The sequence below is a fragment of the Pristiophorus japonicus genome, chromosome 3, assembly GCF_044704955.1.
Source record: "Pristiophorus japonicus isolate sPriJap1 chromosome 3, sPriJap1.hap1, whole genome shotgun sequence".
NCBI lineage: Eukaryota > Metazoa > Chordata > Chondrichthyes > Pristiophoridae > Pristiophorus > Pristiophorus japonicus.
The window spans coordinates 105,445,856-105,461,047 of NC_091979.1; the positions used below are offsets into that span (position 1 = coordinate 105,445,856).

Consider the following 15,192-nt stretch of genomic DNA (forward strand, 5'->3'; position numbering starts at 1 on the left):
TTTTTATAATATGGCGACCAGAATTGTACGCAGTATTCTAAGTGTGATCTAACCAAGATTCGATACAGATTTAGCATAACTCCCCTACTTTTCAATTCTACTACCAGAAATAAAGACACTTTTTGATGAAGTGTAATAGCTTTCTGTATTGAAATAAGATAATAATGGTAACCTTAACATAGGGAATTCAAAATAAGTCCTCATCCAAATCAAATAGCAGAATTTCAGATGTACGGATCCAGAAATACATTTTAACCCATTAATTCCTTTGAAGTCACATTCTCGGACTAACTTAACAGGATTGTATTCGCAAACCCAGAGAATATGAGTTCAAATCTCACCATGGCATGTTGTGAAATTGGCACCAAATAAAATGACAATGAAAACTGCTGGTTTGCAAAAACACTACTATTTAACTAATGTCTTTCAAGGAAGGAAATTTGCCATCCCTATCTCCTCTGGCCGACTCATAACTCCAGCCCCACAGCATAGGTTGCTTCTTCATGCCTCAGGATCACTAGGGATGGTAATAAATAATGCCTAGCCAGTGCCATCCACATCCCAAGATCAAATAAAAGAAAATTCCAATGAGCAATATTACAAATAACACAGAAATTATTACAGAATAGAGCAAGATAGAGTTCATGCAACCCAGTTAACAGGAAAATATGTTTGTGTTTATAAAGATTCATCAAGTTTGTAAATTTCCAATAAATGTAACTGTTAGTTAAGGTGTAACTAGACATTCAAAATAGATACAGAATTAGCTTGTTCAGATAAAGGAAGCCACTCGTATTTGCATGAATGCACTCATTAGTAATTTAAGTGAATGCACCAATCTGATCTAGGATCAAAGACACTGGTAATTTCCACTTTCCACTTTCATTGCCCATCAGATTTTCAGCCCATTGATTTAATACCACAGACGGGATAGCCGCTCTGCCAGATTACTGCCCAGGCTGTGAAGATGAGGATTTTCCCCACTTTTTCCATTGCTTAAAAAAAATGAAACAAAGCTATTCGCAACTCATGACAACTGTTAATTAACTATTTGTTTGAGAAATAGTCGAGATAAAAATGGGGGTCTGTTTTGACAAAAATATAAAAATTATGTATGTGTCTATTTTGCATATATCCATGATATAATCAGGTTCACTTCATGGTTGGAATTGACTTAACTTACAAGATGTAGCAGATGACTCCTATGCTCCACATATCTGTTGGATATCCAATTGGTTCATAGTTGATAACTTCAGGAGCCACAAATTCAGGTGTTCCAAACAGTACCTTCAGAGAGGATGTACTTTCTGGAAGAAACAGCAAAAAGATCAAGTTATGCTCCAATGCTTCCTTTTCTGCTGAGGCATGTAGCACTTTATTGAGTTCTGGCAATATAGTACTCATTTCCAGAGGGTCACTAGTTCATTTCTAGCCTTAACCAAATATCTCAGTTAACTGTCTGTATTGGATAAGGTTTACCAATGAGTTGCTCCATTTTTTGGAGGAGGGGTGCGAATAAAGACAGAAGGTAAAACAAGAAGGGCAATGTCACACTACGTCAGAAGTACACCTCATTCTGGAGTACAGGTGGTAAGGTGAAGCACTCATGAAGCAGCTGTGTTAATGCATAACTGAGGGATTAACAACATAACAACATAAGAATTTGGAGCAGGAGTAGGATATTCGGCCCCTTGAGCCTGCTCGCCATTTAATAAGATCATGGCTGATCTGATCTTCGGCTCAGTTCCACTTCCCTGCCCGCTCCCCACAACCCTTCACTCCCTTATCAATCAGAATCTGTCTAGCTCCACCTTAAATATGTTCAATGACTGTTCATCCACAGCTCTCTGGGGCAGAGAATTCCAAAGATTTACGACTCTTTGAGAAAATAAATTTCTCCTCATCTCAGTTCTAAATGGGTGACCCATTATTCTTAAACTATGCCCCCTATTTCTGGATTCCCCCATGAGTGGAAACATCCTCTCTGCATCTACCTGTCGAGCCCCCTAAGTATCTCATATGTTTCAATAAGATCACCTCTCATTCTTCTAAACTCCAATGAGTATAGGCCCAACCTACTCATCTGTTCTTCATAAGTCAACCCCCTCTAAATATAAAAACAGATAGTAAGAGTTTCTATAGGTATATAAAAAGAAAAAGAGTGGCTAAAGTAAATGTTGATCCCTTAGAGGACGAGACCGAGGAATTAGTAATGGGGAACATGGAGATGGCAGAAACTCTAAACAAGTACTCTAAACAAGGATCAAGGGTTATGGCGAGAAAGCAGGAAGGGGGTACTGAAGTTTCATGTTCAGCCATGAACTCATTGAATGGCGGTGCAGGCTAGAAGGGCTGAATGGCCTGCTCCTGCACCTATTTTCTATGTTTCTATGTTTCTATGTATCATTTTTACGGTAGAGGACACTAACAATATTCCAACAGTGGATAGTCAAGGGGGGAGGAACTTAACACAATCACAATCACTAAGGAGGCGGTGCTCAGCAAGATAATAGGACTAAAGGCAGATAAATCCCCTGAACCTGATGGCTTGCATCCTAGAGTCTTAAGAGAAGTAATGGCAGGGCTTGTGTATGCATTGGTTGTAATTTACCAAAATTCCCTGGATTCTGGGGAGGTCCCAGCAGATTAAAAAACTGCAAATGTAATGCCCCTATTCAAAAAAGGAGGCAGAGAAAAAGCAGGAAACTATAGACCAGTTAGCCTAACATCAGTGGTTGGGAAAATGTTGGAGTCCATTATTAAAGAAGCAGTAACAGGACATTTGGAAAAGCAAAATTCGGTGAGGTAGAGTCAGCATGGATTTATGAAGGGGAAGTCATGTTTGACAAATTTGCTGGAATTCTTTGAGGATGTAACGAACAGGGCGGATAAAGGGGAACCAGTGGATGTGGTGTATTTGGACTTCCAGAAGGCATTTGACAAGGTGGCACACAAAAAGTTACTGCACAAGATAAAAGTTCATGGGGTTGGAGGTAATATATTGGAGCATGTATAAAAGATTTGCTGACTAACAGAAAACAGAGAGTCGGGATAAATGGTTCATTCTCTGGTTGGCAATCAGTAACGAGTGAGGTGTGCTGGGACCTCAACTATTTACAATCTATATTAACGACTTGGAAGAGGGGACTGAGTGTAACGTAGCCAAGTTTGCTGATGATACAAAGATGGGAGGAAGGGTAATGTGTGAGGAGGACATAAAGAGGCTGCAGGAGAACATAGACAGGCTAAGTGAGTGGGCAAGAATTTGGCAGATGGAGTATAATGTTGGAAAGTGTAGGCTCATGCACTTTGGCAGAAAAAAATCAAAGAGCAAGTTATTATTTAAATGGAGAAAGATTGCAAAGTGCTGCAGTACAGTGGGACCTGGGGGTACTTGTGCATGAAACACAGAAGGATAGTATGCAGGTACAGCAAGTGATCAGGAAGGCCAATGGAATCTTGGCCTTCATTGCAAAGGGGATGGAGTATAAAAGCAGGGAAGTCTTGTTACAGCTGTACAGGTTATTGGTGAGGCCACACCTGGAATACTGCGTGCAGTTTTTGTTTTCATATTTACAAAAGGATATACTTGCTGTGGAGGCAGTTCAGAGAAGGTTCACTAGGTTGATCCCAGGGATGAGTGGGTTGACTTATGAGGAAAGGTTGAGTAGGTTGGGCCTCTACCCATTGGAATTCAGAAGAATGAGTGGTGATCGTAGAGAAACGTATAAGATTATGAGGGGGCTTGACAAGGTGGATGCAGAGAGGCTGTTTCCACTGGTGGGGGAGACTAGAACTAGAGAGCATGATCTTAGAATAAGGAGCCGCCCTTTTAAAACTGAGATGAAGAGAATCTGTGGAATTCACTGTCTCAGAGAGCTGTGGAAGCTGGGCCATGAAATAAATTTAAGACAGAAATAGACAGTTTCTTAAACGATAAGAGGATAAGGGGTTATGGGGAGCAGGCAGGAAAGTGGAGCTGAGTCCATGATCAGATCAGCCATGATCTTATTGAAAGGCGGAGCGGGCTCGAAGGGTCTTATAGCCTACGCCTGCTCCTATTTCTTATGTTCTTATGTTCTTATGTTATGTTCATCTCCGGAATCAACCTAGTGAACCTTCTCTGAAATGCCTCCAATGCAAGTATATCCTTAAATAAGGGGATCAAAACTGTACGCAGTACTCCAGGTGTGGCCTCACCAATACCCCATACAGTTGTGGCAGGACTTCCCTGCTTTTATACTCCATCCCCCTTGCAATAAACATTGAAACATAGAAACATAGAAAATAGGTGCAGGAGCAGGCCATTCGGCCCTTCTAGCCTGCACCGCCATTCAATGAGTTCATGGCTGAACATGCAACTTCAGTACCCCATTCCTGCTTTCTCACCATACCCCTTGATCCCCCTAGTAGTAAGGACTTCATCTAACTCCTTTTTGAATATATTTAGTGAATTGGCCTCAACAACTTTCTGTGGTAGAGAATTGCATTTGCCTTCTTGATTACTTGCTGTACCTGCATACTAACTTCTTGTATTTCATGCACAAGGACCCCCAGGTTCCTCTGAACTGCAGCATTTTGTAGTTTCTCTCCATTTAAGTAATAATTAGCTTTTTTATTTTTCCTGCCAAAAGGGATAACCTCACACTTTCCCACATTATACTCTGCCAAATGTTTGCCCACTCACTTAGCCTGTCTATATCCCTTTGCAGATTTCTTGTGTCCTCCTCACAACTTGCTTGCCCACCCATCTTTGTATCATCAGCAAACTTGGCTACATTACACTCGGTCCCCTCATCCAAGTCATTAACATAGACTGTAAATAGTTAAGGCTCCAGCACCGATCCCTGTGGCACCCCACTAGTTACCATTTGCCAACCGGAAAATGAGCCATTTATCCCCACGCTCTGTTTTTTGTTCGTTGGCCAATCCGTTATCTATGCTAATATATTGCCATCAATGCCTTGAGCTCCTATCTTGTGCAGTAACCTTTTATGTGGCACCTTATCGAATGCCTTCTGGAAATCTAAATACACCACATCCACTGGTTCCCCCTTATCCACCCTGCTTGTTACATCCTCAAAGAACTCCAGCAAATTTGTCAAACATGATTTCCCTTTCATAAAACCATGCCGACTCTGCTTGACTGTATTATGCTTTACCAAGTGTCCTGTTACTGCTCCCTTAATAATGAATTCCAGCATTTTATCAATGACAGATGTTAGGCTAACTGGTCTATTGATTCCTGCTTGCTAACTGCCTCTTTTTAAAAAAACGGGCATTACATTTGGGGTTTTCCAATCCCCTGGGACCTCTCCAGAACCCAGTGAATTTTGGTAGATTACAACCAATGGATCCACTATCTCTGTAGCCACTTCTTTTAAGACCCGAGGATACAGGCCTTCAGGTCCAAGGGACTTGTCCACCTTTAGTCCCATTATTTTACCAAGTACTTTTTCTTTAGTGATAGTTATTGTTTTAAGTTCCTCCTTCCCTACAGCCCCTTGATTATCTATTATTGGAATGTTTTTAGTGTCTTCTACCGTGAAGACCGATACAAAATATTTGTTCAAAGTCTCAGCCATTTCCCTGTTCCCCATTATTAATTCCCCAGTCTCATTCTCTAAGGGATCAACGATTACTTTAGCTACTCTCTTCCTTTTTATTTACCTGTAGAAGCTTTTACTATCTGTTTTTATATTTCTTACTAATTTAATCTCATCCCCTATCTTCTCTCTCTTAGTTGTCCCTTGCTAATTTTAAAAAATTTCCCAATCCTCTGGCCTCCCACTAATCTTGACAAATTTGTATGCCATTTCAAAAAATTTTATATCATCCTTTACTTCCTTAGTTAACCACAGCTGGTTCTCCCTTCTTTTAAAGTCTTTCCTTTTCACTGGAATGCATTTTTGTTGAGTTATGAAATATCTCCTTAAATGTCTGTCACAGATTATCAACCGTCGTAAACTATTTTCCCAGTCCACTTTAGCCAACACTGCCTTCATGCCTTTGTAATTGCCTTTATTTAAGATCAGGGCACTGGTTTGAGATCCAACTTTCTCAGCCTTCAACTGAATTTGAAATTCAACGATGTTATGGTCACTCTTTCCGAGAGGATTCTTTACTATGAGATAATTTATTAATCCTGTACCAGATCCAAGATTGCCTGCTTCCTGGTTGGTTCCATAAAGTACTGTTCAAGGAAACTGTTATATATGTGGACTTGTATTTACTCTGTACAGCCACCAGAGGGCTCATTCCCTGGAGTTGCAAGGGATCCCATAATCCCTTGGGAGCACAGGCATTTAAGGAGGTGTCACAGGTTGGAGAGGCACTCTGGAAACCTGCAATAAAAGACTAAGGTCATACTTTATTTTGAGCTCACAGTTTTCAGTCTGACTCTTTCTCCATACTCAACAACTGGCGACGAGATACAGACAGCGAACCCAAAGATGCAGAGAACAGTGGGCATCCTGGAGAAATTCTCAGCCAGAGATGATTGGGAAACTTTTGTGGAGCGACTTGACCAATACTTTGTGGCCAACGAGCCAGATGGGGAAGAGAGCGATCCTCCTCACGTCTGTGGGGCACCAATGTATGGGCTGATGAAGAATATGCTCACTCCAGCGAAACCAACGGAGAAATCGTACGGCGATTTGTGCACACTGGTCCGAGAACATTTGAACCCGAAGGAAAGCGTTCTGATAGTGAGGTACCGGTTCTACACCTACAAAAGGTTTGAAGGCCAGGAAGTGGTGAGTTATGTCGCCGAGCTAAGACGCCTTGCAGGACATTGCGAATTTGAAGGACATTTGGAGCACATGCTCAGAGACTTTTTCGTACTTGGCATTGGCCATGAAACCATACTTCGCAAACTTTTGACTGTGGAGACCCCAACCTTGAGTAAGGCCATAGCGATAGCCCAGGCGTTCATTGCCACCAGTGATAATACGAAGCAAATCTCTCAGCACACAAGTGCTGCTACAAGTACTGTGAACAAAGTGATGTTGTTTTCGAATCAGAACGTACAGGGCAGGTCACACACATCTGCAGCTGCACGTCTGCAGATGACTCAGAGTCCACCATCCAAGGGTGATGAATGCAAGGCCATTAACACCTTGTTGGCGCTGCAGGGTGATCATCGTTTCCATTCATGCCGATTTAAAGAGTACGTTTGCAAGGGCTGTGGAACAATGGGACATCTCCAACGAATGTGCAGGTGAGCTGCAAAGCTTGTTAAACCTGCACCACCATGTTGCAGAAGAGCACAGATCCATGGAGGATCACGATGAACCAGAGCCTCAGATAAGAGGCAGAGGTACATGGGGTGCACACATTCACCACAAATTGTACCCTGATAATGCTGAATATTGAACTAAATGGACTCCCGGTGTTAATAGAGCTGGACACGGGCGTGAGCCAGTCCATCATGGGCAAAAAGACTTTTGAAAGGTTGTGGTGCAACAAGGCCTCAAGGCCAGTCTTAACTCCAGTTCGCACGAAACTAAGAACTTAGACAAAAGAACTGATTTCTGTAATTGGCAGTGCTACCGTAAAGATCTCCTACGATGGAGCGATGCACAAGCTACCACTCTGTGTGCTACCGGGCGATGGTCCCACGCTGCTCGGCAGGAGCTGGCTGGGAAAGATACGCTGGAACTGGGACGAGGTCCGAGCGCTATCGCCCACAGACGGCACTTCGTGTGCCCAGGTCTTAAACAAATTTCTTTTGCTGTTCGAACTAGGCATCGGGAAATTCCAAGGAACAAAAGTGCAGATCCACCTAATTCCGGGGGCGCGACCCATCCATCACAAGGCAAGAGCAGTACCATACATGATGAGAGAAAGAAAGGGTAGAGATCGAGCTAGACCGGCTGCAAAGAGAGGGCATCATTTCACCGATCGAATTCAGCGAGTGGGCCAGTCCTATTGTCCCAGTCCTCAAGGGAGATGGCACCATCAGAATCTATGGCGATTGCAAAGTAACTATCAATCGTTTCTCCTGCAGGACCAATACCCACTATCAAAGGCCGACGACCTCTTTGCAACGCTGGCGGGAAGAAAGACGTTCACGAAGCTGGATCTGACTTCAGCCTACATGATGCAGAAACTGGAGGAATCATCGAAGGCCCTCACCTGTATCAACACGCATAAAGGTCTTTTTGTTCATAACAGATGCCCATTCGGAATCCGATCAGCGGCGGCAATATTCCAGAGAAACATGAAAAGCTTACTGAAGTCGGTCCCGCACACCGTGGTCTTCCAGGACGACATCTTGGTCAAAGGTTGGAACACAGTCAAGCACCTGCAGAACCTGGAGGAGGTTCTTAGTCAACTCAACCACGTGGGGCTCAGGTTAAAATTCTCAAAGTGCGTTTCCTGGCGTCTGAAGTGGAGTTCTTGGGAAGGAGGATTGTGGCAGACGGCATCAGGCCCACTAACGCGAAGACAGAGGCAATTGAGAACGCACCGAGGCCACAGAACGTGACCAAACTGCGGTCGTTTCTGGGAGTCTTGAACTACTTTGGTAATTTCTTACCGGGTCTCAGCACACTGCTAGAACCACTGCATGTCTTACTCCGAAAAGAGGACGAATGAGTTTGGGGCAAAAGCCAAGAAAATGCCTTTGTAAAAGTGAGAAAATTGTTATGCTCAAACAAATTGCTGGTGTTGTATGATCCATGTAAGCGTTTGGTACTAGCATGTGATGCGTCGTCATATAGCGTCGGGTATATTGCAACAAGCTAATGATTTCGGGAAACTGCAATCGATTGCTTATGCATCCAGGAGTCTCTGTCTAAGGCTGAGAGAGCCTACAGCATGATTGAAAAAGAAGCATTAGCATGTGTATATGGGGTAAAGAAAATGCATCAATACCTGTCTGGGCTAAAATTCGAATTGGAAACTGAACATAAGCCACTTATATCCCTGTTTTCCAATAGTAAAGAGATAAATACCAACGCATTGGCCCGCATCCAGAGATAGGCGCTCATGTTGTCCGCATACAACTACGCCATCCGCCACAGGCCAGGCACAAAAAACTGCGCCGATGCTCTCAGTAGGTTGCCATTGCTCACCACGGGAGTGGAAATGGTGCAGCCCGCAGATCTAGCCATCGTTATGGAAGCATTTGAGAGTGAGCAGTCACCCATCACTGCCTGGCAGATCAAAACCTGGACAAGTCAGGACTCCTTATTATCTCTAGTCAAAAGCTGTGTGCTTCATGGGAGCTGGTCCAGTGTCCCAGTGGAAATGCAGGAAGAGATAAAGCCGTTCCAGCGGCGCAAAGATGAAATGTCTATACAGGCAAACTGCCTCTGTGGGGCAATCGAGTAGTGGTCCCCAAGAAGGGCAGAGACACCATCATCAATGACCTCCACAGTACCCAACCAGGCATCGTAATGATGAAAGTGATAGCCAGATCCCACGTGTGGTGACCCGGTATCGATGCGGACTTAGAGTCCTGCGTTCACAGATGTAATACATGCTCGTAGTTAAGCAATGTACTCAGGGAGGTGCCGCTAAGTTTCTGGTCTTGGCCCTCCAAATCATGGTCTAGGGTACACGTCGACTATGCAGGCCCATGCTTGGGTAAAATATTCCTGGGGTTGTAGACGCGTACTCCAAGTGGATTGAATGTGAGATAATGTCGGCTAGCATGTCCGCTGCCACTACTGAAAGCCAACGGGCCATGTTTTACCAGTGCTGAGTTCAAAGAATTCATGACCCGTAACGGGATTAAACATGTCATATCTGCCCCGTTTAAACCAGAGTCCAATGGTCAGGCAGAGAGAGCAGTGCAAACCATCAAGCAAGGCTTGAAGAGGGTAACTGAAGGCTCACTGCAGACTCGCCTATCCCGAGTCCTGCTTAGCTACCGCATGAGACCCCAGTCACTCACTGGGATCCCACCTGCTGAACTGCTCATGAAAAGAGCACTTAAGACAAGGCTCTCGTTAGTTCACCTTGATCTACATGAACAGGTAGAGAGCAGGCGGCTTCAACAAAGTGCATACCATGATAGCGCAAATGTGTCACGCGAGATTGAAATCAATGATCCTGTATTTGTATTAAATTATGGACAAGATCCCAAGTGGCTTCCCGGCACTATCGTGGCCAAAGAGGGGAGCAGGGTGTTTCGGGTCAAACTTTCAAATGGACTCATTCACCGGAAACACTTGGACCAAATCAAACTCAGATTTACGGACTATCCTGAGCAACCCACCTTGGACCCTACCTTTTTTGATCCCCCAACATACACACCAGTGGCAACCAGCACCACGGATGACCACGAAGCAGAACCCATCATCTACAGCAGCTCTGCAGGGCCCAACACACAAGGCACCCCAGCAAGGCCAGCTGCACAGCAGCCCAGCGAAGGCCCAACAAATGATTCAACAACACCAGCTTTCACACCTAGACAATCAACCAGGGCAGGAAGGGCCCCAGATCGACTCACATTGTAAATAGTTACACTATTGACTTTGGGGGAGAGTGTTGTTATATATGTGGACTTGTATTTACTCTGTACAGCCACCAGAGGACTCATCCCCTGGAGTCCCAAGGGATCCCATAATCCCTTGGGGGCACAGGTATTTAAGGAGGCTTCATAGGTTGGCGAGGCACTCTGGAGACCTCCAATAAAAGACTAAGGTCACACTTTGCTTTGAGCTCACAGTGTTCAGTCTGACTCTTTCTCCATACACAACAGAAACCATCTCGGATACACGCTATGAACTCTTCCTCAAGGCTACCTTGGCCAATTTGATTTGTTCAATCAATATGAAGATTAAAATCGCCCATGATTATTACCATACCTTTCTTACAAGTCTCCATTATTTCTTTATTTATACTTCGTCCAACAGTGCAGTTAACTAGCGTACTAAGCTTAAATAAAGGAGACTACGAAGGTATGATGGCAGAGTTGGGTAAAGTGGACTGGGAAAATAGATTAAAGTGTAGGACGGTTGATGAACAGTGGTGTACATTTAAGGAGATATTTTACAACTCTCAAGAAAAATATATTCCAGTGAGGAGGAAAGGGTGTAAGCGAAAAGATAGCCATCCGTGGCTAACTAAAGAAATAAACAACGGTATCCAATTAAAAACAAGGGCATACAAAATGGCCAAAACTAGCGGGAGGACAAAAGATTGGGAAGCTTTTAAAAGCCAGCAAAGAATGACTAAAAAAATTATTGAAAGGGAAGGTAGACTATGAAAGTAAACTGGCACGAAGTATAAAAACAGATAGCAAGAGTTTCTATAGGTATATAAAAAGGAAAAGAGTGGCTAAAGTAAATGTTGGTCCCTTAAGAGGACGAGACCGGGAAACTAGTAATGGGGAACATGGAGATGGCAGAAACTCTGAACAAATATTTTGTATCAGTCTTTATGGTAGAGGACACTAACAATATTCCAACAGTGGATAGTCAACGGGCTATAGAGAGGGAGGAACTTAACACAATTACAATCACTAAGGAGGTGGTACTCGGTAAGATAATGGGACTAAAGACAGATAAGTCCCCTGGACCTGATGGCTTGTATCCTAGGGTCTTAAGAGAAGTAGCGACAGGGATTGTGGATGCATTGATTGTAATTTACCAAAATTTCCTGGATTCTGGGAGGTCCCAGCAGACTGGAAAACCGCAAATGTAACCCCCCGATTTAAAAAAGGAGTCAGTCAAAAAGCAGGAAACTATAGACTAGTTAGCTTAACATCTGTGGCTGGATAAATGTTGGAGTCCATTATTAAAGAAGCAGTAGGATATTTGGAAAAGCAAAATTCGGTCAGGCAAAGTCAGCATGGATTTATGAAGGGGAAGTCATGTTTGCCAAATTTGCTGGAATTCTTTGAGGATGATACGTATCCTTATCACTATATAACTCACACGTGGCCCATGCTGGAGCTGATCACCTTGCCACCTTTAGGTTTAATGTAAACTCCAAAAGTGAGCAGTACAGCGGGAGCCTGCTTTGCATAGGGAGACAGCACGAGGTGCAGTAATGTGTGCCTCCTGGGCTTTCTCCATCTGTTGGCTATTACATGTAATTACATGGTACAATGCACGGTACAGAGTATGGCTGCAAATACATCACAACACTTCCCCCCAAGTCTTAGATGCGGTTTACAGGTCAAGCCTGACCGGGGGTCTGCGCTCTCTGGTTGAGTGTCTGAGTTGGACGCTGGGTGTGGGCAGCCTGACCGGAGTGTGTCGCTGCCGTGCCGTGCTGCGACTCTGGTCGGTCTGTCCGGTGCGACGGGTTCTGTCTCTTGGTGAACCGCTGGTTCTGTTGCTTGTGGTTGGAAATCGATGTCACTGTGGTCATCCAGCAGTTCTGGATCGTCGGTGAACTTCAATTTGGTTTGATCAATGTGCTTCTTGCAGGTTTGGCCATTAGTGAGTCTTACCACGAATACCCTACTCCCCTCTTTAGCTACGACAGTGCCTGCGAGCCACGTGGGGCCCGTACCAAAGTTCAGCAGGAAAACAGGGTCATCGACATTGATACAACACGTTACAGAGTTGTGGTCATGATATGTACATTGCTTAAGTCGCCAGTTTTCGACAATCTCACTTAAAACCGGGTGCATGAAGGCAACCTTGTTTTGTGGGTCCTCTTCATGAGGAGTTCGGCGGGCGGAACCCCTGTGAGTGAGTGGGGCCTCGTCCGATATGCAAGCAGCACGCAAGACAGATGGGTCTGCAAGGGGCCTTCTGTCACTCGCTGCATGCCCTGCTTTATGATCTGTACTACGCGTTCAGCTTGGCCTTTGGAGGCTGGTTTGAACGGGGCCGACCTGACATGCTTTATGCCGTTACAGCACATAAATTCGCGAAATTCGGAACTCGTAAAGCATAGTCCATTGTCACTAACAAGGACGTCGGGCAGGCCATGGGTGGCGATCGTTATCCGAAGGCTCTCTATTGTGGCGGTGGATGTACTAGACGACATTATAACACGTTCGATCCATTTCGAATAAGCATCAATTACAACTAGGAAACCCGCATAGTCTACATGGATGCGGGACCAAAGTTTGGAGTGCCAGGACCACAGGCTCAGGGGGGCTTTCCTGGTGCATCTTTTTTACCATGTACACACAAGCTAGGGCCTCCTTTTCGACCATGCTGTACCCCCTTTCGGCCTTGGAAAGGCTGCGGGACGCATAGGCTACAGGTTGGTGCTTACCCGACACATTCGCTTGCTGACGCACACACCCGATCCCGTAGGATGACGCATTGCACGCTAAAACAAGATGCCTACAGGGATCATACAGCGCCAGTAGTTTGTTTGAGCACAATAAGTTTCTGGCCTTCTCGAAGGCAGTTTCTTGATTAATACCTTAGACCCAGTCACCACCCTTATGGAGCAGTACATGTAATGGTTCAAGCAAAGTGCTCAGCCCAGGCAGAAAATTACCAGTAGTCCTAGGAACGAGCGCTGCTCTGTCATGTTGCGTGGTCTCGGGGCCTTATGGATCGCCTCCGCCTTGGAGTCTGAGGATCTGATGCCATCTGCTGCGATTCTCCTTCCCAGGAATTCCACCTCTGGTGTCAAGAAGACGCATTTGGTTCGTTTCAACTTTAGATCTACTCGATTTAGTCGACGTAGCACCGTTTCCAGATTATGGAGGTGTTCATCGGTGTCGTGTCCGGTGATCAAGATGTTGTCTTGGAAGACGACTGTTCCCGGGACAGATTTCAGCAGACTCTCCATGTTTCGTTGGAAGATCGCAGCCGCTGAATGATCCCGAAGGGCCACCGGTTGTATATGAACAGCCCTTGTGTGTGTTTATGCATGTCAGCTTCTTGGACAATTCCGCCAGCTCCTAGGTCATGTACGCCGAGGTGAGGTCCAATTTCGAAAACAGCTTTCTGCCCGACAGAGTCGCGAACAAATCCTCCACCTTGGGTAGCGGATACTGGTCATGTAACGATACTCTGTTTATGATTACTTTATAATCTACACAGATTCTAATTGTCCCATCACTTTTAAGAACAGGGATAAGGGACTGGCCCAGTCATTAAATTCCACTGGCGATATGATGCCTTTGTGCTGAAGCCGATCGAGCTCGACTTCTATTTTCTCCCACATCATGTAAGGGCCTTGTGGTGAATGGTTCTCGCGTCTGGGCTGAGGTGAATTGTCACCTTGGCCCCTGTGAAGCTGCCGATGCCAGGCTGGAACAGTGACGGAAATTTGTCTAAGACCTGCACAGACGTGGCTTTCTCCACCGACGATAATGCTTTTACATCGCCCCATTTCCAGTTAAAATTCCGTAGCCAGCTTCTGCCAAGCAGCATGGGCCAGTTACTGGGAACAATCCATAATGGCAATTTATGCACAGAACCATCATACAGCACCTGAACCATTGCACTTCCGAGGACCAGGATAATCTCTTTAGTGTAGGTGCGCAGCTTCGCATCGATCGGGCTCAGCTTGGGCTTGTGTGCCTTGTTTGCTCATAACTTCTCGAAGGCCTTCTGGCTCATGATCGATTGGCTTGCACCTGTGTCCGGTTCTATCGGTACTGGTATGCCGTTCAATTTAACGTTCATCATAATTGGTAAAGGTGTGCACTTCATGCACGTGCACCCCATGTACCTCCTCCTCCTCGGTCATCTCTGCGCGATCCTCAGGATCTACGCTTGACCTCCCATCCCCCGCTACGTATCGAGTTGTAGCACGTTTACACATTCGTTGGAGGTGCCCCATCATTGAGCAATTCTTGCAGACATATTGTTTGAACCTGCACTGGTTTGCTCGATGAGCCCCTCCACAGCGCCAACAGCTTGCTGATGGACTTGCATTCACAGGTACTGATCTATTCGCATTAGTCCATTGTTGCGGTGAGTGAGTCATCTCAGGTCGAGCAGAGGTCGCACTAGCCCAGCTGGGGGCACTTCTCCTGTCTGCCAACGAATTTAGCTTATTCACGGTGTTTGACCCCGGGTGGTTCCGAAGTTGTGAGTAGAGTACCTTTGTTTCTTCCTCTCTGGCCCTATATGCCTGAGCAATCAGGGTGGCTTTGGCTAGGTCCAAATCTTCCTCCGCTAGTAATTTGCGGAAAATCCCTTCGTGCCCGATTCCCAAAACAAAGAAGTCTCTTAACATATCTTCAAGAACTGTCCCGAATTTGCATGGCCCAGCAAGACACCTTAGCTCAGCGATGAACGCTGTCACGTCTTGGCC

General features: G+C 45.1%; 1 protein-coding gene across 4 annotated transcripts in view; it reads right to left on the reverse strand.

Annotated features, from left to right (window-relative positions):
* Nucleotides 1-15,192, reverse strand: part of mylka (myosin, light chain kinase a) — a 579,206-nt gene that overhangs the window by 35,252 nt on the left and 528,762 nt on the right. For all 4 annotated transcript variants that reach the window (XM_070875645.1, XM_070875646.1, XM_070875644.1 and 1 more), the window contains one exon: nt 1,184-1,307. In XM_070875645.1, coding sequence (XP_070731746.1) covers nt 1,184-1,307 — 124 coding nt within the window. The remainder of the gene's footprint in view (nt 1-1,183; nt 1,308-15,192) is intronic.